At 39.8% G+C, this 27,099-nt stretch overlaps 1 protein-coding gene across 6 annotated transcripts in view; it reads right to left on the bottom strand.

The window, feature by feature from the left end:
* Positions 1–27,099, bottom strand: part of NTRK2 (neurotrophic receptor tyrosine kinase 2) — a 292,046-nt gene that overhangs the window by 203,751 nt on the left and 61,196 nt on the right. For 5 of the 6 annotated variants that reach the window (XM_075931775.1, XM_075931774.1, XM_075931776.1 and 2 more), the window contains 5 exons: positions 24,934–25,066; positions 23,135–23,434; positions 15,939–15,971; positions 7,013–7,113; positions 5,714–5,813 (listed from right to left, as the gene is read on the bottom strand). In XM_075931775.1, coding sequence (XP_075787890.1) covers positions 5,714–5,813; positions 7,013–7,113; positions 15,939–15,971; positions 23,135–23,434; positions 24,934–25,066 — 667 coding nt within the window. Of the gene's footprint in view, positions 1–5,312; positions 5,452–5,713; positions 5,814–7,012; positions 7,114–15,938; positions 15,972–23,134; positions 23,435–24,933; positions 25,067–27,099 lie in introns of all 6 variants that reach the window. The other variant, XM_075931777.1, reaches the window with a different exon arrangement.

Here is a 27,099-nt window from a genome sequence, read left to right as displayed (position 1 = left end):
GGTGAAGTGATTCAGGGGGGGAAAAGCACCAAAAATAGAATAAAGAAAACGTTTACTTTACCTATGTGCAGGCACACAATCAATATATGAGCTTTTGTTGGATTGATATCTTATACTCAAGCTAGTGAAAAACCATAACAGCTAGTCTGTTTATGACAAATTTTACATACAGAAGCTGCTATCATATACTTGCAAGAGCCTAAAGGTCCAGCATTTAAAAAATGGATAAACTGAATCAATTGCTATATAAAGGTCATTGATTTATTTATTAAATGGATGCATATTATTATTTGTTCAGACTGCAGATACAGACTTCCATACATGCTCTCATGGGAGCATAAACATAATTTTAAAATGCATTCCCCCTTTACGATGCATGAGATATCTTGAGGAGTAAAAGTAGCCATTGAAAAGTGGGCTACAAAGCTCAAATTTGACTTTTCTGGCATTGCTTAAGTACAATAGGAATGTCAGACTCAATTTGTTCCCTTTTCTTTGGATTATAGTACAAATATTAAAGCACTGACAGCAGCTTTACACACACAAAAATCTCTTAGCTCAAGGGAATTAAGCATACATATGCTTCCCTCAAGTTCTCTCCTAATCTAATTGTTGTTTACTTAAGAGGGTTCATCTCCTTACACACTTTCTGGTTCCAATAATAGTCCCATTTGGTCTTTGGTAAAGAGCAATTCTCTCAAAACTTGGGTCTAATTATTTTTCCCGACTCTTCCCCCATAGTTCTTAAAAAGCAAAGAACCTTAGGGACTCCAAGCATTGCCTTTGCAATATGAACACCTTGTTGGCTTGATTGTTTCTTTTAACTCCTCCTTGTCTGTTTAAAAATATAAATTCATTTTTTAAAATTCCCTTAATTTTGGTTCAAAATGGCAACTATTTTTGAACTTTTTTCATTGAAGTATGCACTTTCAAATGTCACCCTCTACATTTTTGCTGTATTCCAGCTTTAATCTCTCAATTACATCATATTTCTTCCTTCTCTTCTATTCTCTCCTAGAGTCACATTGATACTAATTAATAATTGAAAAATAAAAAGGGGGCTTATTTCTCAGCTGTTCACCTCACCTGAATGTCTCTTCTAATAGAGCAGGTAGTCTCAAAAGTGTCCAGAAGTATTTTTCTATAAGTCTCTTCAGAGGGCTCATGAACTCACTGCAGCCTTCTCTGGTTTAATACCCTTGAGCACCTCCAGTTTTATAAGATGGATATAGTCAGACATTCACCCATCACAAGCATTTCATGCCCTCCAGCAAACATGCAAACTAAAAACTTGCACAAGAACAATGCACAAATCTTGATGACCTTACTAGCCAATGAATTCAAGAAATTAACAGGTTTCTTCAGCTACACTATAACCCCAGGTGAATTTCCAAAGGTCTTTGCCCCACATTCAGGAAACATACAGAAGTCTAGGATGAAGGTGATCACATTTAGAGCCGGGGGGGGGGGGGGGGGGAAGAAATGGCCAGTACAAAAGGAAACACCCTTAGGTTTCATCAGATACAAGTGCATTTACAAGTTTACTATTATAAGTACAGCACACATGGAAGTTCGGAGATGTAGTGGGAAGAGAAGAATATTTGCTTCTGGTATGCAGTGCTGGCTATATAGTGAGAGTTTCAAGAAGTGAACGCCAAGCAGCCATATATCTTAATTTCTGAAGTAAATCATCAAGACATTAGGACTCAGCACTTTCCCATCGTGTAAGAGATAGGACACAACTTGAAGGAGAAATAAGACCTGATTTGGCAGCTGTAATTCAACACAACACAAACCTCAACTTCAACCACAGTTCACTTCACTTACTTGGTGAGTGGTGGTGGTTTTGGTTCACACATCTAGTGCAGAGTTAACCGCCCATACTATGAAAAAGTAACAGTATGGCAAAAAACACCAAAATGTTCCTGTCCACCATCTCCTCTCAGTTATGTAAAACCAAATGAGAAACTCAGATATAAGTTATTTTATATAACTCTGCTGACACGGCTGGATATACAGGGATCAATGCATTATGGTTGTAAGCCACTGGCTATGGTGCATTGCAAGTGTTCAGGGAAGAAAAGTGGGAATTCCCAGAGGCTCTGTACACAAGACAGGCACAATCATGCCTAGGAGATCAGGATGAATATGACCACCATTGCACTCTTTGAAAGTGTTCAGCGTGTGCTACTCTTGGGTGACCAACAGTGCCACTGGACCAAGGGGAAACCTACCCCTTTCTGTCCCTTTATGGGGAGGATAGCATCACCTTGACCCTTAGGGTGTGTCTACACTACAGGGTTTAAAAAAAAAAAGTGGCCTTTTTTCGAAAAAACTTCCACCGTGTCTAGACTGCCACCACGTTCTTTAGAAATTAAATCGAAAGTAGGCAGTAGGTTTTTCGACAGCAGTAAACCTCATTTTACAAGGAAGAATGCCTTTTTTTGAACGTGCTCTTTCAAAAAAAGGCATTCTTGAATGCAAACACGGCTTTTTTCAAAAGAGAGCATCCAGACTGCCGGTGTGCTCTCTTTCGAAAAAGTGGCTCGCTTTTTCGAAAGAAGTGGTTGCAGTCTAGATGCTCTCGTTCAAAAGAGGCTTGTGGTCTAGACGTAGCCTCAGGGCCCTTGACTGTGATGGCCTCCATGTCTGAGCCAGGACACTGAGGGTACGTCTACACTGCATCCCTAGTTTGAACTAGGGATGCAAATGGAGACAACGGAAGTAGTTAATGAAGCGGGGATTTAAATATCCCGCGCTCCATTAACATGATCTCGCCGGCGCGCTAGTTCGAATCACAGCTGACTCGAACCAGGAAGTGCGTGCCGGGACGCGTTAGTTTGGACTAAAGCCCTTAGTCCGAACTAATGTTCCTCCTCATTTTTTGAGGAGGAACATTAGTTCGGACTAAGGGCTTTAGTCCGAACTAACGCGTCCCGGCGCGCACTTCCTGGTTCGAGTCAGCTGTGATTCGAACTAGCGCGCCGGCGAGATCATGTTAATGGAGCGCGAGATATTTAAATCCCCGCTTCATTAACTACTTCCGTTGTCTCCATTTGCATCCCTAGTTCAAACTAGGGATGCAGTGTAGACGTACCCAGAGTGAGTTGAATATGAATGATCCTTGCACTTACTAAACCAGCCCTGAAGAAAAAGTGTGTGTTCTGTTGCACTGGAAATACTGCAGATACCTGCCATGACTGCAAGTAAGGCTTGAATTTCACTCCTCACAACGAGATACTGCCATACTTTGTGTATCACTGTAACCTTGACGCACACCTCTGACATTTGATGGAACATATTCCCCCCATTTGTAGATACTAGATACATTGGAAAGGATCACTTACTACTTCTTTCTGCTCATTACCAAGATTCATTACATGCATATTTGGGTTGTTGTTGTTTTTCCTGGACCATTATTTGAGGAAGGGAGGAGAGAATTTTGAATGATGTAGTGATTGAGTGGCTTTCATTGTGTTCCCTCAAGATAACAAAAAAAGGAGTAAAAACCCTTTGTGTATTCTTGCCCTGTGTCATTCAGGAAGAGAACTCTGGTGAATGCAAAATGCTTACATAAGCACTTAATAAGACAGTCACTTGAAAGGATGATTTTTGCCATGTTTGAACACAGATTGTCCCACATCAAATTAAATATTTCCCTGATCCCAACTAAAACTTGGAACAAAATACACCAATTGTAAATTGACTTTTCTTTTTTTGGGTCTTCATTCGAAAAGCAACACCCACGGACTTCAGGAACAGTGCGTTTGGTCCTTTTTGTTTCCATGACAGCTTTTAAACTTTTAAAACAGTATGCTGTGACTGGTACAAAATATAATCTCTCCACTGTTGCCTTTCTTCCTTGTCCTCCAAACCCGCAACCAGTCTATCTTCATTTCCTGTCTCCTATCATATGCATAGACTACAATGTCTCTGCTGCAGAGACTTTTTTATTATTATTACATACATTTACAGCATCTAGTACATTGGGTATCTGAATCCCTGGAGGATCTCTAATCCCTACTGTAACACAATGATAGTGGTAATATTTTGAAAAGTGTCTCTGGTGCTCTGGGTTAAGCATAAACCCAAGTTGTTAAGTTCAGGCCTTGGTTCAAACTTCAAAGTGGGAGGGTGTACAGGCTGGACCTCTCTGATCTGGCACTGTCAGGACCTGACTGGTCCTGAACAAGATAATTCAGGGGTTGGGGGGGGGGGGGGAGTCCCTTGCCACCAGCCCCATAGCCCAAAATTTCTTCATGAAAGAAAAGCAAATCATGCGATCACTAATGTGTTTTGTAAAAGTATAACTTACTAATTTTGAAAATGAACTAATTTTTATCACTCTACCAGAAGGGAGACATAACTTTTAATAAATAACTTCTTTAGACATTAGCATGAAAAAATGGCAAGTAACATAATAAGCACATTATTCCATGGAGATTTTTAGAATCCAATCGCCAGAAATCTAACCATCCTTTCCTACAGTTTGGCTCCCACTTCCTTGTTTTTCCTGATGCAACCCAGTGCCTATAGCAAAGGAGGAAACATATTTCAAGCCTTCTTCAGTCTAACATAACTTTCTTTTCTTTGTAACTTTACCCCTTTGTCCTTTAGGCTTCAAATCCCCAATAATATCCTGGAAATTTCCAAAGACTGGAAGCAGCACACATACACGTAGGGAGGTGGTGCATCATCTTAGGACGCATATCTGTGGCTTTGCCCTAACTACAGTTCTTCTCTGTTTACATATCAGATGCTTTAGGAATTCTCCCATCAAGAATCCCAGCTGATGATACAGGAGACAGAGCTAGTGGCACAGTGTTAGGGTCCAGTCAGAGCCACATTCTATGACTGAGTTTTTATGGACTGATTTAGAGGCATTGGCAGTGTGGTTTGTGATCCCAAGAAAGATAAAGGGAAATGAAGGGTCTAAAAGATTAATTATATTCTTCTCCACAGACCCTCAACCCAAGAACAAAACATGGTCCCTCTTTGATCAATAGTAAAATAGTCCCTAATTGACTATCCTCACCAAGTACACAAGTTATTTTATAAAATACACCTCTTCGAAAATCTCCAGATATGAGCTGAAGGAGTAGAACTGAAGGTTAAAACAAAAATAAAAGGTTAGGAATCTCACTCTATCACCCCTCAGACAGGGCTGACAACCTTTTCAATAAGCTCTACTTACAGTGTAGCACCACGCAATAGGAAACTCTAACCTGCTGGTGTAGTATTTGTAGTAGTACCTTCAGTTGCTGCAGCTCTAACACACACACACCCACTTCCAAAACTGTAGTTTGAATTACCAAGTGTGGCTTTCACAATCCAATGCACATCAGAGTAAATTTCCTTTGTCTGGGACCAGATTTTGCCATCCTCCATTGAGAAGCACCTCACTCCATGAATAGTCCATTGGGTTTGCAAAGGTAGGTACTATTAATGGAACTTCAAGCAAAAACAAACAAAAATCCTCAGGCCAGAGAACAGGTGATTGCTTAATCATGTGTTTGGTTCAAATACCTTTACTTCTGCATTTATTCACCTCTTGCCATCTCCCTACCTATTGTTCAAAAAGTATGGACAGAGATGTGATGCCATTCTTTGTAGTTCATCAGTACTTTGGGGGCAGGAGCACATGGAGTGTGCTAGTCAAACCCATGACAACTAAGGTAATATATATATATATAAATAAAATAACCCTTCTTACCTTTCATCCCAAACTTGGAGTGTTTTCCAAACTTCAGAATAATGAGCATTATCACTAGGCCAGTGCACACTAATGCTGCAATCCCAACCACAACATACACCTAAAAGAGAGAGCAAGAACAGTTGACTCTGTTGCATGATGATGAACCACCTTCAAAATTAATCAGCATTTATTAAAAAATAACCAAACTAAGAAAAGTTTGCTTTAAAAGGAAACAAAGAGCAACACATCTAAAAGCACAGAGGGGGTCATCATGTGGGATCTCTCCCACCCTGCAAAAAACAAAGACTGCCACTTCCACATCCTGCAGAAACCTCTTCATGGGTCTGGGACTGGGAGAGGAGACCAAGTGAGATGTTCAGAGAAGGGGATGAATCAGAGGCCTGTATACCATCTACCCATCCAGTCTTACAGAGTTTTATCAGAAAATATAATACAGTCTGTTGTACCTTTGATACGGTGCACCTTTGGGACACAGCCACTGACAAGGAGCTGCACCAGAGACCACAAAGACCTAAAACACTGTACAGAACAAAGCCTCTTTACAGACAGCCCTAACTTCGCACAGATCCCTCAGGATCCTGCAGATTACAAGATGGTCCCTGCTGTGCACAAATCACACCAGGGTCAGTGTGGGAAGAGGCTCTGTGAGGTAACGCTCCTGAAGATTTGCTGCCCCAAACCCATAACTCTTTGACTACTAGGTTGTTAAATCTGGTGAGCAAGTTTTTCAAATCGCCTTGAATTTCAAGGATGTGCAATCTCTTTGAAAATAGAATTACTGTATTTTAGGTCTTAAGAAAAACAACAACATGGCATTATAGATCATCTCTAAGGACAGGTCTATGCTATGGGGTTAAGTTGACCTAAGTGAAGCAAGTCAAGCTGAATAATGTAGCTGGGTTGACTTATCTCAGTGCCTAAACTGCATCAATGGGAGAAAGTCTCTTGTCAACTTAGCTCAATGCTTCTCATTCCAGTGGAGAGCGATCTGAGGTTGATTTATTGGGTCTTCAATAGACCCTCTAAATCAAACCACTCAGGAGATCGATCTCCGCAGTGTCCATCTTCTGGTACTGGAGAAAAGCCCAAAGAGTTGATCGGAATAGTGACACAAATTAAGTATCCATTTTATTTGGTATGAATAGTCACTCACTCTTCTCCACCTCGCCTCCCCCCCCCCACAAACCTCCCTTCATTTTTTAAAATGGCATCTTGAACAAATTCTAGTGTTGGCTTTGGTAAACTGTTAGGTTAGTATTTCAGTTCTACAGTCAGAAAGTCTATGTATATACTTACAGTGATGCTATCTTCATTCTCTTTGTTGGAAACATCTGGAGGAGTGATTTGATTACTGTTATTCGTGGTGTCCCCAATATCATTAGGCGTGGTTTCATAATCTTAGGGAGGAGAAAAAATGTTATCATTACTTGCATTACTATAATACTGCAATGTTTGAAACATTTGAGAATCCTGAATTCTTTGTAAAAGATGCATTGTTTCTATTTGGTCAACTAAGAATTCTGTTGGGGATCTACAAAGCCAAAGCTTTATTTGCACCAGACATTTTTAACCAACATGTAACCAGTCAATGTCTTTAAAAATAGCATTTTCCTTTCAAAAGTAATAATTCATTTATTATTATTTTCTGTAAAACTTCAAAGGATGGAGCTACATTGTAACATATACTACCAAGAGACGCTAGATTTCAAGTTAAAGAAGGTTAACCTTCTTATGGTTAACCTGGTTATGGGTGCTTGTGACTAAAAACAAACGACTGTCATCAAAACTGTCATCAAAACTGAACTATTTCAGCCTTATTTTGGCCAAAGAGGAGTTCTTTTAAAAAAAATTAGTTTGGGAGATTTCTAAGGTATAATTATACTGCAGCTGGAATTGAACCTCCTAGACCAGATAAACAGACCTCTGCCAGCTTGGTTCACACTAATACATTCCAAATAGCAGTGTGGATATTCAAATTCCAATGGAGATCAAGATAAGAACCCACGCTCTCATTCAGGTGGGTTTGAGAACCTGAGCTGCTGCCCAGGCAGCAATATCTACCCTACTATTTATAGCACACTAGAGTAAGTCAAGCTAGTGCAAGCCTATCTAGGCTGGGGGAAAAAGCAGGGAAGGGACTCACTCCTAACTACAGGATAAACATACCCTTTGTTTTATTTTTGAGAATTTGACAAAAGCTCATATAGCTAGTGAGTTATCAAAGTGTTGAAGGGACAGATTGTCTCATGTTATGTTCCAACTTGCTAACTTGCCAGAGTTAACCCTGAAAAAGTCTTAGTGCCAGACATTTCTCAAATCAAATTTTGTCAGAAGCAATGGACCATAGTCTTAGTGCAAAGGAAAAATCCAGAATAAATCTCCTGAAAGAAGAGTTTGGCCCAACAAAGTTATAATTATTTGAAAACTTCACACTGGGGTTATCAAATGCAAGATTTTCCACCTTGTTTTCAAGATAAACACAAAAACTAATACAAAGTTGCAGTTACTTCTAGGAATACATACTAAAATGTGTGTGAGAGACAGAAACTCATTCAAATAAATGCAATCAATACAGCTAATGTAATTCAGCCCCAGTGTGATTGTATTTAAATATACATACAATCACATTTTTTCCCTCTTTAACTTTGAAATAAAATCAAGAAGAATTTTTGATGTCAAAATTCTGTAAATGGAATTTGAAAATGGGGGGGGGGGGGGTAGGATCCTTAGTGCTGCTACAGGAGGGAGAGGATTTTGTGGATCAGGCCAACACCCAGTCCGCGTTGTATGACTTCACTGTAGCACCAACACAACAAGACATTGCACTGGAATCGGGGCTTGAGAGACGGTCTGTCAGACCCAGACAACCATCTGTCTGGACTAGAAACTATGTTATATAGTATTTACACTGTTTTCAGTGCAATATTTCTGCCAACAGTATAGTGTCTTATTCCATATTTGTTGCTGTGGTTAGAACAACGATGTTTATTTTATAATTGAGAGATCTTCTTAAGAGAGGAGGGAATGTGGTGTTTTAGATGCTGCTTGTAATTATTAGAATTGGGAGCACTGGCTGTTGGGAGTCTGGAAGCACAGGAAACGGGAAGGAGGAGATGAGCCAGGGCTGATTGAGAGCTACAGAGGGGAGCAGCAGCAGCTTTGTAAAGAGGTTTCTCCTTTGTTAAAAAAAAGGCCTGTTGAAGTTTGTTAGTACCTTGCTTGCATAATACAACAGATCTGCACTCTAATACTCGTATTTTCACCTGCTGCTCAGTGCCATTCTGAAAAGGCTAGTTGGGAATGCTGGAAATATATTGTCTGGACACATTCAGTTTTCATGCTTGCGCACATACATTTCCTTGCTGCAAAGCATTCTGCATCCCGTATATGACCCTTATTAGGGGGCTGGACTCTTTGGCACTGGTTAAATTTGCTCAGAGCAGCCAGACCAAGTTGACTCTCCTAGGTTTGTACCATAATAGGCCCAAGATCAGGATTTAGACCCGCTCTAATAGATAGCAGCTACACATACGCAGCAGGCATCAAACTGTAGAGTAAGGCAAGGTGACAGCATTCTTCATATTACACATCTATGGAGGCAGTAGGATGGCCAAGAAGTGCTGAGAAGGCTGACAGTTAATGTCACTAGCACTTTTGTCCTGCCATGTCACAAAGGGGTGGAGATGCTTATCCCTAACTCTTCCCAAAGCAGATCACTTGAATTAACTCTACAGTGAAGGCACAGAGGCTACGTCTAGACTGGCCCCTATTCCGAAATAGCCATGCTAATTTCAGACTTTGGAATAGGGAAATCCGCGGGGGATTTAAATAAACATGTCCGCCGCTTTTTTTCCGGCTTGGGGAAAAGCCGGAAAAAAGCGTCTAGACTGGCGCGATCCTCTGGAATAAAGCCCTTTTCCAGAGGATCTCTTATTCCTACCTGAAAGTAGGGCCTGAAAGTAGGAATAAGAGATCCTCCGGAAAAGGGCTTTATTCCGGAGGATCGTGCCAGTCTAGACGCTTTTTTCCGGCTTTTCCCCAAGCCGGAAAAAAAGCGGCGGACATATTTATTTAAATCCCGCAGGGGATATTTAAATCCCCCGCGGATGTCCCTATTCCAAGGTCTGAAATTAGCATGGCTATTTCGGAATAGGGGCCAGTCTAGACGTAGCCAGACTGTGTAACACTTTCCTTTATAAACCCTTTTTGTTAAGTTCTTGTATATTTAAGAATTTGCTTCAGATGAAAATAATTGACATAGAAAACCTTGATATGACACAGTGATTGAGGGAATTGTGATTTTTCCATTCCCTAAATTTGTTGCGCGAAGAAAAGACAAAATATACTTGGGGTCTAGAGAAAGCTACCTACTACAGCCACAAGAAGTGAAGTTGTTGGCAATGTCTTTACTATGGAAACTTTGACCTTATTAGTCTTCTATTCTAGTTCTATTGCAGGGGCACATTCTTGGATCTGTTTTCATAAAACAAGAAATAGGGTAGGACACACATTAATAGATAGCAAGATAGTCCTATTGTGATGATAAAGGTGTAATCACATTTTCAGAGGGACAAACTTTGTTCTTAATTACCTGCAAGTACCAGAGGGTAAAATTTGGCAAGCAATATTTGTCAATAAAGTTTTTCCTCCTATAGATCAGTAGGCCTGCAAAAGTGTATCTTGAGGGACTTAATCCAGTGGAGCCAAAAGCTTCACCAGGTCCCTGGGGAATGAAGGGAACCCCTGATCTGCACCTGCAGAAGGGGTGAGGCCTCTGGTAGAAGGGGTGGGTCTGGGACAAGACAGCCCTTAGCATCACCTAGAAAGCATAGAACCTCCCCCAGGCAGTCCTCAGTGCTACTCAGTGTGCCAGTTGGCGCTCCAGAAGCTATTTAAAGAGCCCGGGGCTCTGGCCCTGCCAGTAGCTCCTGGACCTTTTGTATTGTTGAGGGACAGGGCAATTGCCCCATCAGTAGGCCTGAACTTATCAAAAGCATATATGTTGTTCCAGAACTTATTTTTTAAAAGATGCTGAATACTGTATTACACTACATTGGGCAAGAATTAAATTAGGCCACTTAGGCACATTAGAGATGCATTACCACTTCATGCTGAAGAACAGAGGATCCTTTAATGAGGACCAAATTTTCAAAGCTCTTTGCAGTGGGTGAGCCCTGAAAAACACATGCATAATCACCATCTGGGCAAAACTGCATATTTGCAATGCACCAGTGGGGCAGTTTTGCATTCAAATAGGTTCTTGTGCATACAATTACTGGATTTGTCCATACAAATGTAGCATTGTGACATATATAAGGTGCACAAACATTTGGGGTACATCTACACTGCACGTTTACTTCAAAATAGGCTATTCTGGAATCATTATTCTGAAATAGCTTATTTTGAAATAGCACATCTACTCTGCAGGGAAGTTTCGAAATTAGTCCAAAGCCGGCTTCCCTAATGCAGAAGTGCTATCTCGATTTAAAGCCCCAGGAGGCACTAGGGAGTAATAAGTTAGAATGGCCCTGGTGAGGGGCTATTTCAAAATAGCAGTGGTGGAGTGTCTACACACACCTTATTTCAAAATAGCTATTTCGGAAGAGTCATTATTCCTCATAGAATGAGGTTTACAGATTTCAGAATAAGCCATCCATTATTTTGAAATTATTTCAAAATAATGGAATGGCTGTGTAGACACTCAAGCTACGTCTAGACTGGCATGATTTTCCGCAAATTCTTTTAACGGAAAAGCTTTTCCATTAAAAGCATTTGCAGAAAAGAGCGTCTAGATAGGCACGGAAAAGCGTCTTTTTGCGGAAAAGCGTTTGTGCCAATCTAGACGCAGTTTTGTGCAAGAAAGCCCCGACTGCCATTTTCGCCATAGGGGCTTTTTTGTGCAAAACAGTTTTTAGCTGTCTATACTGGCCCTCTTGCACAAAAATATTTCCGGAAAAGGGCTTCTGCCCGAACGGGAACGTCAAAGCATTTGCGCAAGAAGCCCTGATTTCAGACAGTAGAACGTCAGTGCTTTTGCGCAAAATCAAGCAGCCAGTGTAGACAGCTGGCAAATTTTTGCGCAAAAGCAATTGCTTTTGTGGAAAAACTTGCCTGTCTAGACGCAGCCCCACATTGTTATTTCAAAAAAAACCACCAGTTATCTCAAATTAACGGTGCAGTGCAGATGCACCCTTACTCTGACTCACCCACTTTATGGCTTGATTCTTCAGTGGCCGGTAACATTTGTGCTCCTTTACCAGCACAAAGTGTCAGCATAAAATGAACACTCTTGTTGCAAACCTAATAAAATCATTGTGTGACTATATGATGGGAAGCAGCATGGCAAGGAGGCATAAATATGTGACCGGGAACCAAAAATGCTGGGTTCACATTTGATTTCCTGATGGGCCTTTGACAAGTCACTTCTGCTCAGCCTCAGTTCTTCCATATATAAAAACAAAGTTAATATTTCTTCCTCATCTGCCTCACAGACATATTGGGAAGATTAATTCTTTAACGAATTAATGTTTGTGCAGTGCTTATTAACACAGTGCTTAACACCTAAAGTGCTGTGTAAATGTAAGCATTACCAGCTAGATATCCTGTATTCCAAGTTCTAATCTACGGATGGTGAGTGTGTGTTCTAAAAACAATTAATGGAAAATTTGAGAACTACCGTATGCAACATGGAGCTAACTCCAGAGGGATGGATCAAATCCTACCTCAAAGGGCTCTCTCCACATAAAAGCCTCAGCCTCACCCACCAAGTCTACTCAAGCATGGCCCAGCTCAGACACTAACACAAGTCTTTGGGAAGAGTAGCATAAATGTCCCTCTTCACCACACCTTTTTAGCCCTTCACCTGACAAGCCTACGCAATGCCATCTTGCTTATCACCTGCCCAAATCCACAGTCTGACTACTAGAAAGAGAGCTTGGAAGACCTATCACAAATCTTTGAAGCACACTAGGGTGTGAGGAAACACTCTTGATTTTTTTTTAAATTGAAAATTCATCCATTCCATTCCATCTTCTGGTTGGCCTGTCTGACCAATGTTATTTCAGTAGGGGAAAAGGTATCCCTTCTACACTCTGCTCAACTATCCTTATTATTAGCTTTCAAATTTACATTTGATCTGGACTTTAATACCATCCCCACATGGTGGTCTCTTCTCTCCTATCACATATCCAAGCATCAGTATATACTCACTCCTGAAGAAGCACCTAATCCTGTGAGCCACTGAATACTCCCATCACCCACTGAAGTTAACAGGAATAGACAGCACTTGGAAATTTACAGAAGATGTTTAGCACATGCCAGGAGCAAGCTCTCAGAATCTGACCTTTTGTCCAAACTTTTTCCTTTCCCTGTTACTGTGACCCAAGAACCTCTTGGTGCTAACTGGAAAGGGGCAGAGAGAGGATGACAGAGTAACCAGAAACCCCTGAGTCTGGTACTTACATTTTATTAGAGAGGGTCATGTAAGGTTTCTAATTTTTTAAAAACCTGTCTGGTCATTTTCATAATTGTGTAAGGTATGTACTGACACTACATAAAGATTTATGAGCATAATTTTCAGTATATGTATCTAAGGTATACAATCAGCAAAAGTGAAAACAAATTGCCAGACAAGAGATGTTTATCCAGCTATCTATTTGTATGTAAACCAGGTATCCCTTAAATACTAATGAAGAGCTGACAGACTTCAGAAAGAAACTAACAAGAAGAGAAAAATAGCTCCAGGATGAGGGAAGAGACCCAGCTTAAGTGTATTGGGGGCATGGAGGGACACAGGAGAGATACCCAGTCATCCCTCATTTAGGAATTAAATGGACAGCAAATTTACATAATGAAAGTGGGATCTCAACCAGCTCTTGGCTGAAAATGCTAAGAAGAACTTTGAGTGAGATAAGCTTCTTCAGACAAGTTGGTAACTTGTTAGTTAAGTACAGGCTGCGAAGAGCAAGTTATGATTTTGTTTTCCATATAACTATGGGTATGTCTACACTACCCCCCTAGTTCGAACTAGGGGGGGTAGTGTAGACATACCCTATTTGTTTCCAATATTCTTGTTCACTATTAGCTGAATGTCTGTTCTTTGATGTCTCATAGGGGTAGCCCTTACAGTTAGTCTGCAACTTTAAAAACAACAAGTAGTCCTTGTGGCATCTAATAATAAAATATTAAAAGACTAAAAAAAATATATGAACATAGTATCATGAGCTTTTGTGGGCAAAACCCCCTTTTTCAGATGAGATGAATTTAAGAACAACTTTTTTTTGTTTTTGCTACAGAGCAGAAGCTAGTCCCAAAGTCATTTCCGTGTAAAAACACTCCTACCAATGACTCTCCCAAAAAACTAATTATACAGTATTTCCAGTAAGCTCATTTTCACCTTTCTCTGTAGCACATTCCACTAAGTGGACCTGTGAGCTTGGAATAATTAAGACAATTTGAACTATAAAAAGTCTCAAAGAAAGCAAGAATTGACAGTATCTTTTAGTTAGTGAAAAATGGTCCAAGGCCAATAACTTAAAAAGAAGAAAATAGAAATATCAAAATAATCTTGTTTTTGAGTGGGATTAGAATTTACAGGCTCCTTAGTATGCATAACTGTAAAATGTAAGTAACCCCTACTAAAGTCATTGGCACCGCTCACATGCATCAAGTTATGCATGTGCTTGAGCACTTTTACACAATGGGGGCCTCAGAGAAATACAAAGATCAAAACCAAAGGATCTGTGTGTTATGCATACAACTTACATAACAGAGTACATGTAGGAAACTGTCCAAATAAACCCCACCCCCCAAAAAAGCACTTGTCCCTCCTTGCAAAAAAGGGAGGGGAAGCCATGCTTTAATATTTCCAAATCACTTTAAAACAATTTGATGCCCCGGTTGCACATTTCCTGAAGTTTAATGCCATGGAATGGAATCAAAGCAATACAGTTTAAATCTGCTTAAGGAAACTTAAGTCATGAGCCATTTCATCCAAATAACCATGTACTGAGCAGGATCCAACCCCGCCTAAAACATAAAAGGTAGTTTGGAAGCACTGTTGAAGATAGATTTTCATGCTTAATCAAATACAACAGTATTGTGTTATATGACAATATTCTATTAAAGTAGCCAACTGTTTAGCAGATTTGTCTCCTGACATTTGGCCCTCAAATTCCATGTGTTAAAACAAGACTCATTTCTTCCAGTTGTGTTTTTGGATCATTTTGTAATAGTTTGGCCAGCCATATGGGAAGAGGTCAAAAACATGGTACTATCAGCTTAAAAAGAAATTCTGTAATCTGTGTTAAGGCAATTGTCTGGATAAAGTTTTCTGCAGCACCTAACCCACGTTGACTTTTATTTCATTATTTTAAAAACTGTTACTGAACCAGGACAGGACAGTCCAGAGATGTTAAGAGAATAATGGTGCTATCATCAAGTTTACACTCCACTCTGCTATTACAGTTACAGATTCAGCTTTCACCGGGGATAGGCTAACACATTTTGCCTAAATCAGCACCAACTAAAATAATCTGGGTTCAAAAGCATGACTCTCACTCAGATGTTAACAGGCACACATAATGACTATACAAGAGGAACTGGAGAAAAGAAGAGAGGGAGGAGTAAAAATAGGGTGAAAATGAGCAGATATAAAGGAGTCAAACACAATACAGAGAGACAAAGGAAAGAAGGGAAAGGGGAGAAAAAGTAATAGAGGCACTTATATGTGCCAACCTCATTTTTTAATGGGAATTTTCCTTCCTCTCCAAGATGTAGCATGGCTTCCGTATTGGTGGTTAAAACATGCTTTATATAAACACTGATTCATCAAATATTAATTCACTTATAGGAGAAAAGATAATGAACTCAATCGCACCCCAAAATATAACCTTGTGCAATAACACCAAATCTCTCACACACACACAAAAGAGAGTCAGGCCAACAGTAGCTCTAATCTTACATTTAGGGATATGCATTCTATAGCAATGCATTTACTTTGCCTAGTCTGAACCAGCAGCAGCAGAAAAAGCAGTAGAAAGCGGTATTTGTATTCATGTATCTTAAAAATAATGTCAGAAAAGAATGATCAAAATAAAGAATCTTTGGTTCACATTAAAATAATATCTAAACTGAGCATAACAGACCTTCTTTCAATTTTCAAGTTACTTGTCATTTCTTTTTTGTACATTAAAAAAAAAAAAAGAAAAATAGAAAAAAATACCATAAACTTCAGGATCCAAGATTGGGCCATTACCTGAACAGAAAAAAAAGAAGAGAAAGAGTTTGCAAATATCCTGCAAATTTCCAGAATAATAATAGTTTTTAGAAATTTGGTTTATTTCATATCAATTTTCCACAAATTCGAACTACTAGGCTCTTTACTCAATTACATATTCAAATTATTTTCAGAGAAACACAAAATGTTAATATTTGCTTCATGTGAAAGATTTCATCTATTCCTAGGGTTAAATTGAGTCTCAGCAAAGATAGTGACAGTTCCACACTGAACCAAATTATGCTCTGTTACACACTTGTAAATCTGGAGTAAGTGTAGTATGTACTATTCCTATTGCAAATCAATGGCAAAATCGCATTGAACCTGAATTTGAACTATTAATTTCAATGGGAGTGGCAATGATTTAGCACAGGATGTATTCAGATTGTAATCTATATAATGAGATTCCAGAATTGAAACTCTCTCCATATTTTTCTCTCAAGCCCAGAATATCTGTTTATCAGTGTGAAGTGATGGAACTATTTACAATCATGGTTGAGAACTTCTTTGGTCTAGAATATCACCAGATTCAATCACTACTCATATTTGTGGTTTGTTACTGCCCAGTTTTAAGTTTTCAGTAATTTTCAGTTTGTGTGCACCTTATAAATTACATCCGTGCACGGCTTTCATCTAGTTCTTAACTTAAACCACTGTGAAGAAAAACTACTTTCCAATTAGGATACCGTCAGCTGGCAGCAACTCACAAAAGAATTAGGGTCAAAGTGATTGCTAGACTAAGCAGTACAACGTCACTTACTCTACTGGTGTTGCACGACTAATGAACCAATTCCATAGCTGCTCCCACAGACAGCTCAATGAAGAGAATAAGAGTCCCATACACCTGGCAACTAGATAATCAAAATAATCTAGATAACCAACTGAAGTGAACAAAACTAATTTATATTTTCTAATCTTCAATTCTGGTACCATTTTGTATCTGTTTCATATAGCATGAAGGAGCCTGAGCCTACAAATCATCAGTGTACAGAACTACTTCTGTCTGTACTATCACATCAATGTACAGGCAGTCCCCGGGTTACGTACAAGATAGGGACTATAGGTTTGTTCTTAAGTTGAATTTGTATGTAAGTCGGAACTGGCTCCAGATTCAGCCGCTGCTGCTGAAACTGACCAGCGGCTGACTACAGGAAGCCTGAGGCAGAGTTGCTCTGCCCCTGGCTTCCTGGAATCAGCCGCTGATCAGTTTCAACAGCGGCTGAATCTGGACGCCTGGGACAGAAAAGCTGGGGTGCTGCCGGGTAGGTCCCCGCAGGACCAACCCGGCAGCACCCCAGCTGCTCTACCCCAGGTGTCTCCAAGTCAGCTGCTGCTGAAACTGATCAGCGGCTGATTCCAGGAAGCCCGGGGCATCCTGTAGTCAGCCACTGGTCAGTTTCAGCAGCGGGTGACTTGGGGACGCCTGGGGCAGAGCAACTGGGGTGCTGCAGGGTTGGTCTAGTAGCACCGAGGAGCAGTGCTGCAGGATCAACCCGGCAGCCCCCAGCTGCTCTACCCTAGGCACCCGCAACAAAAGCCAGGATTGCTGGGGGGGGCGCACTAGCTGCGCCCCCCGCCCCCCAGCAGACCAGGGAGACCCGGAGCAAAGCCGTGGAGGAGGGGGCCCCGCCGCCTCTGCGGCTTTGCTCCTGTCTCCCTGGTATGCTGGGGGGGCGTCCAGCAAAGCTGCTGGACCCCCCCAGCAGACCAGGGAGACCGGAGCAAAGCCACCGCCTGCGCGGCTTTGCTCCTTTGCCCCAGAGCAAAGCCGCCCAGGTGGGGGACCTCCCCCTCCCCCGCCTGGGCGGCTTTGCTCCAGGCCAAAGGAGCAAAGCCACACAGGCGGCGGCTTTGCTCCTTTGCTCCTGTCTCCCTGGTCTGCTGGGGGGGTCCAGCAAAGCCGCTGGACCCCCCCCCCCAGCAGACCAGGGAGACCGGAGCAGCTTTTCTCGCCCCGGAGGACACGGGTGGCAGACCCGCCGCCCGTGAGCTCCGGGGCGAGAAAAGCCTGGTTCGTATGTGCGGATCCGACATAAGTCGGATCCGCGTAAGTCGGGGACTGCCTGTATTTCCATTTGAAAGGCTATTGTTTATTTTACACTATATTTCAAAATTCCATTTATGATAATCTGATGTTTTCTATTGCATAAATCCCATAAAGTAATCTCCTAATTAAGTTTTCTATATATTTACTGGTTGTTCTATGTAGTTTGAACATTTAATTTAAAAGAAATTTAAAACCTTTAATTAGGAAAACAAGCTCAGTGGGCAAGATTCTGCTTAGATTTACACCACTGTAATTCAGGAGTAACTTCACAGCAATGGAGTAACACCAGTACAAAGCCATCATAAATGGAACATAGCCTTTGCTTCTTTTCTTATGCTAAATGCTTGGGAATCTGTTGTGAGAAATATGAGACTAGGAGCTGCAAAACATCTATTGAATGAAATCATAGTATTGGGCTCAATTTTTAAAATATCTTTGCAGATATTTTAACACTTAGGTTACGTCTAGACAGCGGCGCTATTTCGGGGTACTGAAAGTACCCCGAAATAGCTATTCTGCATCTTTAAATGCATCCACTATTTCAAAACATATTTCGAAATAACGGCTATACTATTCTGGCATTCCATGAGGATTAAGAACAGCGAAATTAGATTAAAATAAGATACGGTATTTGTGTAGCTCAAATTGTGTGTCTTATTTTGACCTATGGGTGCAGTGTAGATACACCCTTAGAGTTAGAATGCAAATTAAGGTACCCCCCATGAGAATGGCCACATTCATCTGTAGAAATAAACATCACATACAGTGAGCACTTGCTATCTAACCTTAAGCTACTTCTTATTGGACTTTTCTCTTTGAAAAGCTTCATTAATACATTTTTTTCTAGTATAAAGCATTCAGATTAGGTGAAAAAGTTTTCAGGGGATACCTCCTACATTTGTGTATGTTTGATATTCACAAAGTATTTGGATTAACTCAGGAACTCAACAGAGAAACTTTCATTAGATGTCAGTGGGATCAGATTTGGCCCCCAGAATAAAATTAACTCCTGATCTAACTAGGCTGCATTAAATAAAGGATTAATTTAAACCATTAGACACAGAATAATTTAAAAAACCTTAATCTCTGCCTTTGAGGTAAAGGCTAGGAAGTAACATATTCCATTCAGTTACCTTTTATACTTACTAGAGCCTTCATCTGAAAACCAAAAGTTCACCAGAAACTACATGTCGGTTTGCATCCCCTTCATAAAACTATGGTATCAGATATTATTTTGATATTTCAATTTTTTCCTTTTTTAAGTTATTGTCCTTGGACTATTTTTCAGTAAGTAAAAAATACTAACTTTCAATTCTTGCCTACTGTGAGATTCCACGTCTTAACAGCAATCCCATTATTTTGAAACATAACAGGCTCACTATTTGATGTCTCTAAACCTCATTCCATGAGGAGTAAGGTACGTTTTGGAATAGCAGGTTATTTTGAAATTTGGCACTGTATAGACAGCAGCAAATTCCAAAATAAGCCATTTCAAAATTGACTCAAAATAAACTATGCAATTTGCATAGCTCCAATTGCGTAGCTAATTTTGAGCTATAGGTGCAGTGTAGATGCACCCTCAGACTTCTGTGTTCATCTGGGAACAAACTAAACATTTGCGCTCTAGATTATCCTGGGGGAGGCAAAACTAGCTGAGATATTCTCCAGATAGTGATGCCTCTGTTGCAAGATCATGGGAAACTAAGAGGTTCAGATTATAACCTTCTCAAGGATTGACTGTCCTTGAATGTTTGGGAAGTGCCTGGCACATAGTGAGTGCTACCATAAAGAAATAGTAATCAAAATAAATTATTTTAAAAACCCCTGAGAAACTACGTGGCATAGAGGCCTTCTGAGATAGGGTGATTTTTGTAGGCAACTCTTTTCTGGGAGAATTATTATGGAACATTCCCTCGCTATTCTATAACAAAGGGTACGTCTAGACTACATGCCTCTGGCGACAGAGGCATGTAGATTAGACTACCCGGCATAGGAAAATGAAGCGGCAATTTAAATAATCGCCGCTTCATTTAAATTTACATGGCTGCTGCGCTGAGCCGATCAGCTGTTTGTCAGCTCAGCGCGGTAGTCTGGACGTTCTGTGGTCGACATCAAAGGCATATGTTGACCTCCCAGGTATGCCTCATCCCAGGCACCTTGAGCCAACACCTCCTCCTTAATATAGCCTCAAATATAGGGATAGTTGGTGGTTAAAGCTGTATGAGTTTGAATAGTGTCCATCCCTGAAGCGGGATAGACATCATAAGATACATGCTGTAAGCAGGGAAGGGTTAAGACTGATCTTTGCTAACTTGCTCACTACAAAGATATATAAAAGGCCAGGGGCCAAAGCTCCAGATCACAAAAATTAGCTTTGAAACAAAGGTTCTAGTGAATGAAGTGGTTCACAATGATTATTGTGATACTATTACTGTGCTCCAAGTACAAATAACCTCTCTTTACTTTGGCTTACCTGCACTGTCAGCCAAGTATCACATGAGAGAGAATGTGCTCTTTGCAGAAGAGACACTGTAGGTTGAGAAATTCTTGGCATGGATCCTATCTGCATCATGACTGATGCAGGTTTTAAGGTAGAGTATTATGTTGATCTGGATGATCTCATGCTCGAAAGCACTTGAGGCTTCATTTTTATTTATTTTAATAATTCATGTTTAATTTCTATAGTTTATGGGTGGGGTTTTTATTTGTCTTTGTTTTTAGCTTCAGCACATTTGCCCCTAAGTGATTTAAGAGTCATTGAATCAGTTCAAAGCCTGATGAAGACACCTGCCCTGATGTTTAATGGAGCAGAATATTTAATTTCTATCCTTCAGGAATCAAAATGAACATAATGCCTGGGTGTGGGCCTATCTTCATGCTTCACTGTACGGTGCAGGACAAAGAAATTACACTGTAGCGATATCATGGGGTGGAGGTAATTTAAGGGCTCAAAACTTTTGGTTGTGCTTTAGATAGCAACAGTAAAAATATTAATGAATATGAGGAAATTATATTTTTTCCTCTGACCTGTATTTTCAGCTTCTAGGGCAGGAGAGTTGGAAGTATAAATATAGGAACCTATATCAATTCTGTACAGCATACTAACTCCAGGATCACAAACAGCATGATGTAGAAATCCCACGAAGAAAAACGTTTTAGGAGTCTGCTTGAGTAGATGGTTTCCTCCTGTTAAATTTTAAGACTGGTTTGATGCCACATATGACATAGGCAGTGATTTCTCTGATAGGCAGACAGGCAGTGCTTATCATAGTCTTTCCTACAATGTATTTATGATACTAATTTCCTCAGAGAATGGGGTTATGCTCAAAGAACCTAACACAGATATTCGCTGAGATTTACAACTTCAATTAAAAACTATAAACATTGCCTCTATAAATGGAAGGTTATAGGAGTCTGATTGATAATTAAAAAGGCCACTAATGGGAAAGAAGGTTTTCAGTTTTTAACCTGAAGGAGAAAATGTGCCAATAAAAGGCATTTTGTTCAATGAAAAATAAATTCCTTTAAGTTCAAAGCAGCCTTATTAAACTTACTGGGGAACTGTTTATTCTTCTAAGTAAATGCAGCCAAATTAATATCACTTTCCATTTTATACAATATATATGTAAAGTGGACTGTTTTATTGAATTGTTATAATGCACTATTGGAAGCTGCCAGTAGCTAAATTCATGGTCTGTTCCTGTAACAATTTTATTAGGGAAAGGACTCTAGGGGGAAAAGGGAGGAGAGACATTTCTAAGAGTAGCAGGAGTAACTAGAGCTCTCTGTGTCAATTCTGTATCTACTCCTACTTGAGGCTGGAAGAGAAGTGTCATATAGCTCATTGTTTCTCTTAAAACAGCTTGTGATAAATACTGAATATGACCTGTATTTTCACTAGTGTAACCTGTAATGAAGGTGAAAGAAATTAAAATCTAGAAGACTAAAAAGCTAGCTACTCTGTCATTGTGAAATATTACATAGGACTGTACATCACTTTTCAACTGGTATGTTAGTGCTCACGTTTAGGGAAATGTACACAAGTGCCCAGATGTTCAGATATGAATTTGCTGTTTTTCACACATAAAATACACATGCATTTGCACACCTGATTTCCCTATGCAATTAGCATAAGTTTTCATACCAGTGGACAGTTGCTGGTCATTTACCTGTACAATTACTATACATGTATTTTAAAGAACTGGGAATATATCAAACAAGCAAAACAAACGATACATTTAGTGTAATCCCTGCAGTTTATTGGGTACGTTTCATGTCCTGATTCTGCCAAGATTGCAATAAAAAGGACTGATGCTCAGTGAGTCTCAACCTATTTACCACTGCGTGCTAAATAAGTATCTCTCTCTGTATTATCTGCACTGCATCCATACATGTTACCTGCATGGCCCTCAGATGTCACATGGGTCGCAGCTGTGTGCTGACTGAACCACAAACTGCCTGCAGGCAGAGAACCACTGATATAGACCCGTTAGTATACCAAAACACACATAAATGTAATAGTAGCCATCTTGTCCCTCCTGCCTCTTGGTTCCTTATTTTCTCTCTTGCTCCCTCTAGTGTCCTAAAGAAAATATTGGCATCGACATGCTGAACTGCACTGCCCAATTTCCATTATCTTCTACAGACTTAAGACACTTTGTACATGGTCTTATGGCTACACAAAACACTTTGTACACGTCTTATGGATACACAGCTTAGACCTAACTCTTCCCAATAAAGCACCCTCCATTCGTATAGAACTGGCACTCATCATTTATAGGATCAGAACATATATGTTGGAAAAATACTTCAGAAAAATTTTTTTTTTCATTTTGTCGAGGCATGGAGCAAAGGCACAGAATTAAAGAAAGAGGTACTATGTGGCTCACGAGCAAATCTAATTGAAAAGCAAAGGTTCTTCTTAAAGCAGCTATCTCAAAATATCTACAACTAAATTATTTTAAGAGAAAACTTGTTTTTAAAAAGCTTCTCTTTTAAACAGCAACATCAAAAAAAAAAAAAAAAAAAAACCTGGCCAACATTACTAGTTCTACGTCATCAACATGGCATTGCTAATATAATAAAGGGTACTCACCATCTCCAGGCATTGACATGAAATGAGCATCAACCCTTTTTTCATCTTCTCCATACTCATTCGTCGCCAGTAAGGTATAAGCACCATTGTTCAAATGGGTAGGGTTGTCCAACTGAAGGCAGCCATGATATTCACTTTGATTGCTAACATGTATTTTAGTACAGATGTATTCAGATTCATTCAGTATAGCCCCTTCATAGAACCACTGCAATGTGGGCTTAGGGTTTCCTTTCACAGTGAATGGAATGCACCAGTGGTGGTTCAAGGTTGGACGTTCAATAAATGTGATATTTGGTGCAACTATATTGAAAAGAAGAGTGAATAACATCAGAATATCCTAAACACAAATTCTTGGGGAACATAGCTTCAAATTAAAAAAAAAACAACTGGCAGTTTTGGAAACGACAGACTTGTGCTAATGGGTATATATATATTTATGCATTCAGAAAGCCTTCTGCTATATCTGTGAACTGAATTCAGACCTGAAATGGACAACGCCTCTAAGTCATTCTTTAAAGTGAGATGTAGGAACTGGCTTTGATAAAACAAGGGCTAACTTTAAATAAATCATGCACATTCAGTGAAAGGTGTTTTATCACTCCGTTTTGAACCAAAGCACCTACGTACTCTTTTTAAAAGGGTATTTCACAGGTGGCCAAAGTCAAATGTGATGAAAATACATTCAGATAGGCATGCAAACATTTAGAAAATTTTCATCATAGAGTCAGGGAACAGACAGTGAATTCATTCACTGAATTCCCCTGCTAATGCAGAATTGTTTGCCATAGTAATTTTCTAGTACTTTGTCCAATCCAGTTTAAGTGCCCAAGTTATAGGCTTCTAGTATTTTCCTTGGGAGGCTGCTCCACAGCCTTCTACATTATCTCAACTACCAGGAAATTTGATACTAACACAAAAATTTCCTTTGTTAATTGCATCTAATTACATCTAGTATTGTGTCCTTATACCAATCATATTAATACCAATCCAAGATTCCTTGTTTACACCCTTCTAGTATCTATAGCATATATCCTTTTCGTTAGCTATTTCATACTCAGTGAAGTTAATCTATAGCTACTTCTCTAACAAATATTTTTCTCTAATGAGCATGCCCATTTTTAAGAAAATCGGGGTTGATCTGGATGGTCAATATATAAATCTTGTAAAAACAGTTTACTTAATTAACTTAAGACAGATTAATGATGAGAGCTTAGAATTAAGGAGTCAATGTTTTTATCCTTTGCATCCATCCTTTTCTCCTGGATCTGACAGATAAATAGATTATTTCAGTGCCAAAAGACAAAGTAATATATTCCTGGGAAAACTAATGTTACAAGCCGGGTTGTTGGGTTTTTTAATTTTAAAAAATGTACCAAGTTTATTGCCTTAGATTAAAGGCTTTAAAATACCAAATTATTAACAACTTGGCTTCCATCTTTGAAGTGTAGTTATTTTCATATGTATATAAAATACACATGCACCTAGATACCTTTTCATGTTTACACCACCATTTGAACAATTTGGATTTCAGAAATTTACTTTTGGAATCTCAAACTGGAAGCTGACAAGCAGCTATAAGAAGACAGATATGTAAGAGTACTCAGAGCACATTTATAAAGGAACAGCACAACTGCTGTTAGGTGTGCTGTTCCTCAGCATTAAATGTGATGTAATTCAAATGCTTAGGTGATATTTTTGTTTCAGCACCTTCCATGCCTCAAAGAAATATATACCCCAAATATTTTGCATGGATATAATTTGGACAGCAGCTTAAATTATATGCAAGCCTGTTTACGTACAGAACACCACAAGGTCAGCAGAAGCTTGGTCTTCTCCCACAATATTTTCTGCTATACATGAAATCTGTATTCCACTGTCCTTAGATGAAACATTCCTTATGGTTAGGGAAGCAGGGTTCTTACTTGTATTACTCTACAAACAAGAAGAAAAAAGTGTTTGGCTTGAACCGAGTGTTAAAAAAGGAGACACTTGATATTAGGTTCCAAAGAGTCCTTCGGTTACCCTTCCTGTTACTTAATTTTCTAACAACAAAACAAGGTTATTATATTTCCACAATATTTTATTTCATGTTGTAAGTCAATGTACTGGGCCTGACTGCGGCCCATGTTGATTTACACCCATGTAATCCCACTGAGGAAGATGCTAATGCATACCTTCCTTTGACTTTAATGAGATCATATCAGGAATAAACCAGTGTAGAATTTGGCTGGTTGGTACTAGTCGAAGGAAAAGGGAATACTGCTACTCTGTATGCTACACAACCTCACTTATTCAAACATCTCAAAACATCCCAAACTTTGGGATAACCAGGGGTTCTGGCTCACAACCCAAGTATAGATTTCCAAATAAATCACCTGGCTCCTCTACTCCTTGTCCTGTGACATCCAGTCCCTCCTTTCATCTGCCTTCCTTCCCTTGCTCCATGTGGGAATAGTCTTCAATCCTCCCACTCCATTTATCCCTCACTTTTATTCCTGGTACATCCTCCCACTCTCCAGTCCCCTACCATCATTCTGGATTACATCCACTTCCGTGTTGAAAAGGCTGACTCCACTGCCGCTGACTTTCTTTCGTTAACTACTTCATGAAATTTCTCTCAACTCACTTTCTCATTCACCATCTCATTAACCCTCTTGGCCTGGGGCCAGACCTTCAGCTGGTGCAAATCAGCACAGCTCCACTGGCTTCAGTGGTACATTGCACATATACATCAGTTGAGGATCTGGCCCTTACTCTTTTTCCAATCTCTCTCCCCCTCAATTCCTGATCACCACTTGTTTTTCTTGAAATTTATTACCCATCCCCTTTCCTCCACCTCACCATTTACATCCAAGAGTCGTCTCTGCTCAGAGATCCTCTTAATCTTGCTCTCTCCCTGCCTCCAATCCTCCCAATCAATACTTTGCTGTTATCTCACTCTGGACTTTACACCTATTCTCCTGCTGTAGGCTCAGTATGGTCCCCCACAGCTTGACTACCAAGTTTCCTCTCTCCTCCCTCAGCTCTCTCTTGAAAACCTCTTCCTTGTCTTAAATCTTTCATACAGTACCTAAATTAAGGCCCATGTTTTGTCTTACGTGTATTTGAGTATAGACAGATAGGGGAAAAAAATCACAGTTATTGCCTCCATGTTTTGTAAAGCATTGTGTACGTTTAGCGCACAAAATAGACGACAAAAACCACCATATGTGCTGCAAAATTTAAGTACATTGGGATTAGCTACAAACAAACTAGAACTTAAAACAAAGAAGTTTTGTTGCTGATCTTTAATATTGGTTTCTTTAGAAGACCTCTAGTTAGTATTTCTGGTCTTTAATTTCATATAAAATATAAAGGAATATTTTTAAAAATAATTGTAATAAATGAACAGTTAGGGCTATTGCTTCAACAGCTTAACAATATCCTTTGCTGGGATTCTTCTTAATATGCACTTAAGTGCTGAGCCTGCCACTGAATCTCTAATCAAGTGCTCCAGTAGCTGTAGGACCTCTATGGCACTCTATGAAGTATAAGATCCACCCTTGGGTGTCACATTTCAAGATCAGGACCTTGGAAGACTGGTTTGGGTTTTTTTCACAACATGCAGCACAATGGAGTACTGAGGCTACAGTAATACAAATAATAAAAGTTAATAAGGGTGAAATCAACAGCAAAACTGTTGACTTCACTGAAGTCAGGATTTCATCCCAAAGCTAACAACTAGGGTTGCCAGGTGTCCGGTATTTGAACCGGACAGACCAGTATTTGAGCTTTCTGTCCAGGAAACAAATTGAGAAAATACCAGACATATAAATGTCCGGTATTTTCTAATTAAGTAAGTTTTATTATTATCATGAGTATCAATACGTAGTTGCATACTGCCTGGCTGGGATATGTTCACACTGCATGAGTGTGTCCACCAGTCAGGCACTATGCAACTACGCAGCAGAGAGGAAGGGAGGCGG

The sequence above is a fragment of the Pelodiscus sinensis genome, chromosome 6 (genome assembly GCF_049634645.1).
Source record: "Pelodiscus sinensis isolate JC-2024 chromosome 6, ASM4963464v1, whole genome shotgun sequence".
NCBI lineage: Eukaryota > Metazoa > Chordata > Testudines > Trionychidae > Pelodiscus > Pelodiscus sinensis.
The sequence above is the reverse complement of the archived record's forward strand: the minus strand, read 5'-3'. Positions and strand labels throughout refer to the sequence as shown.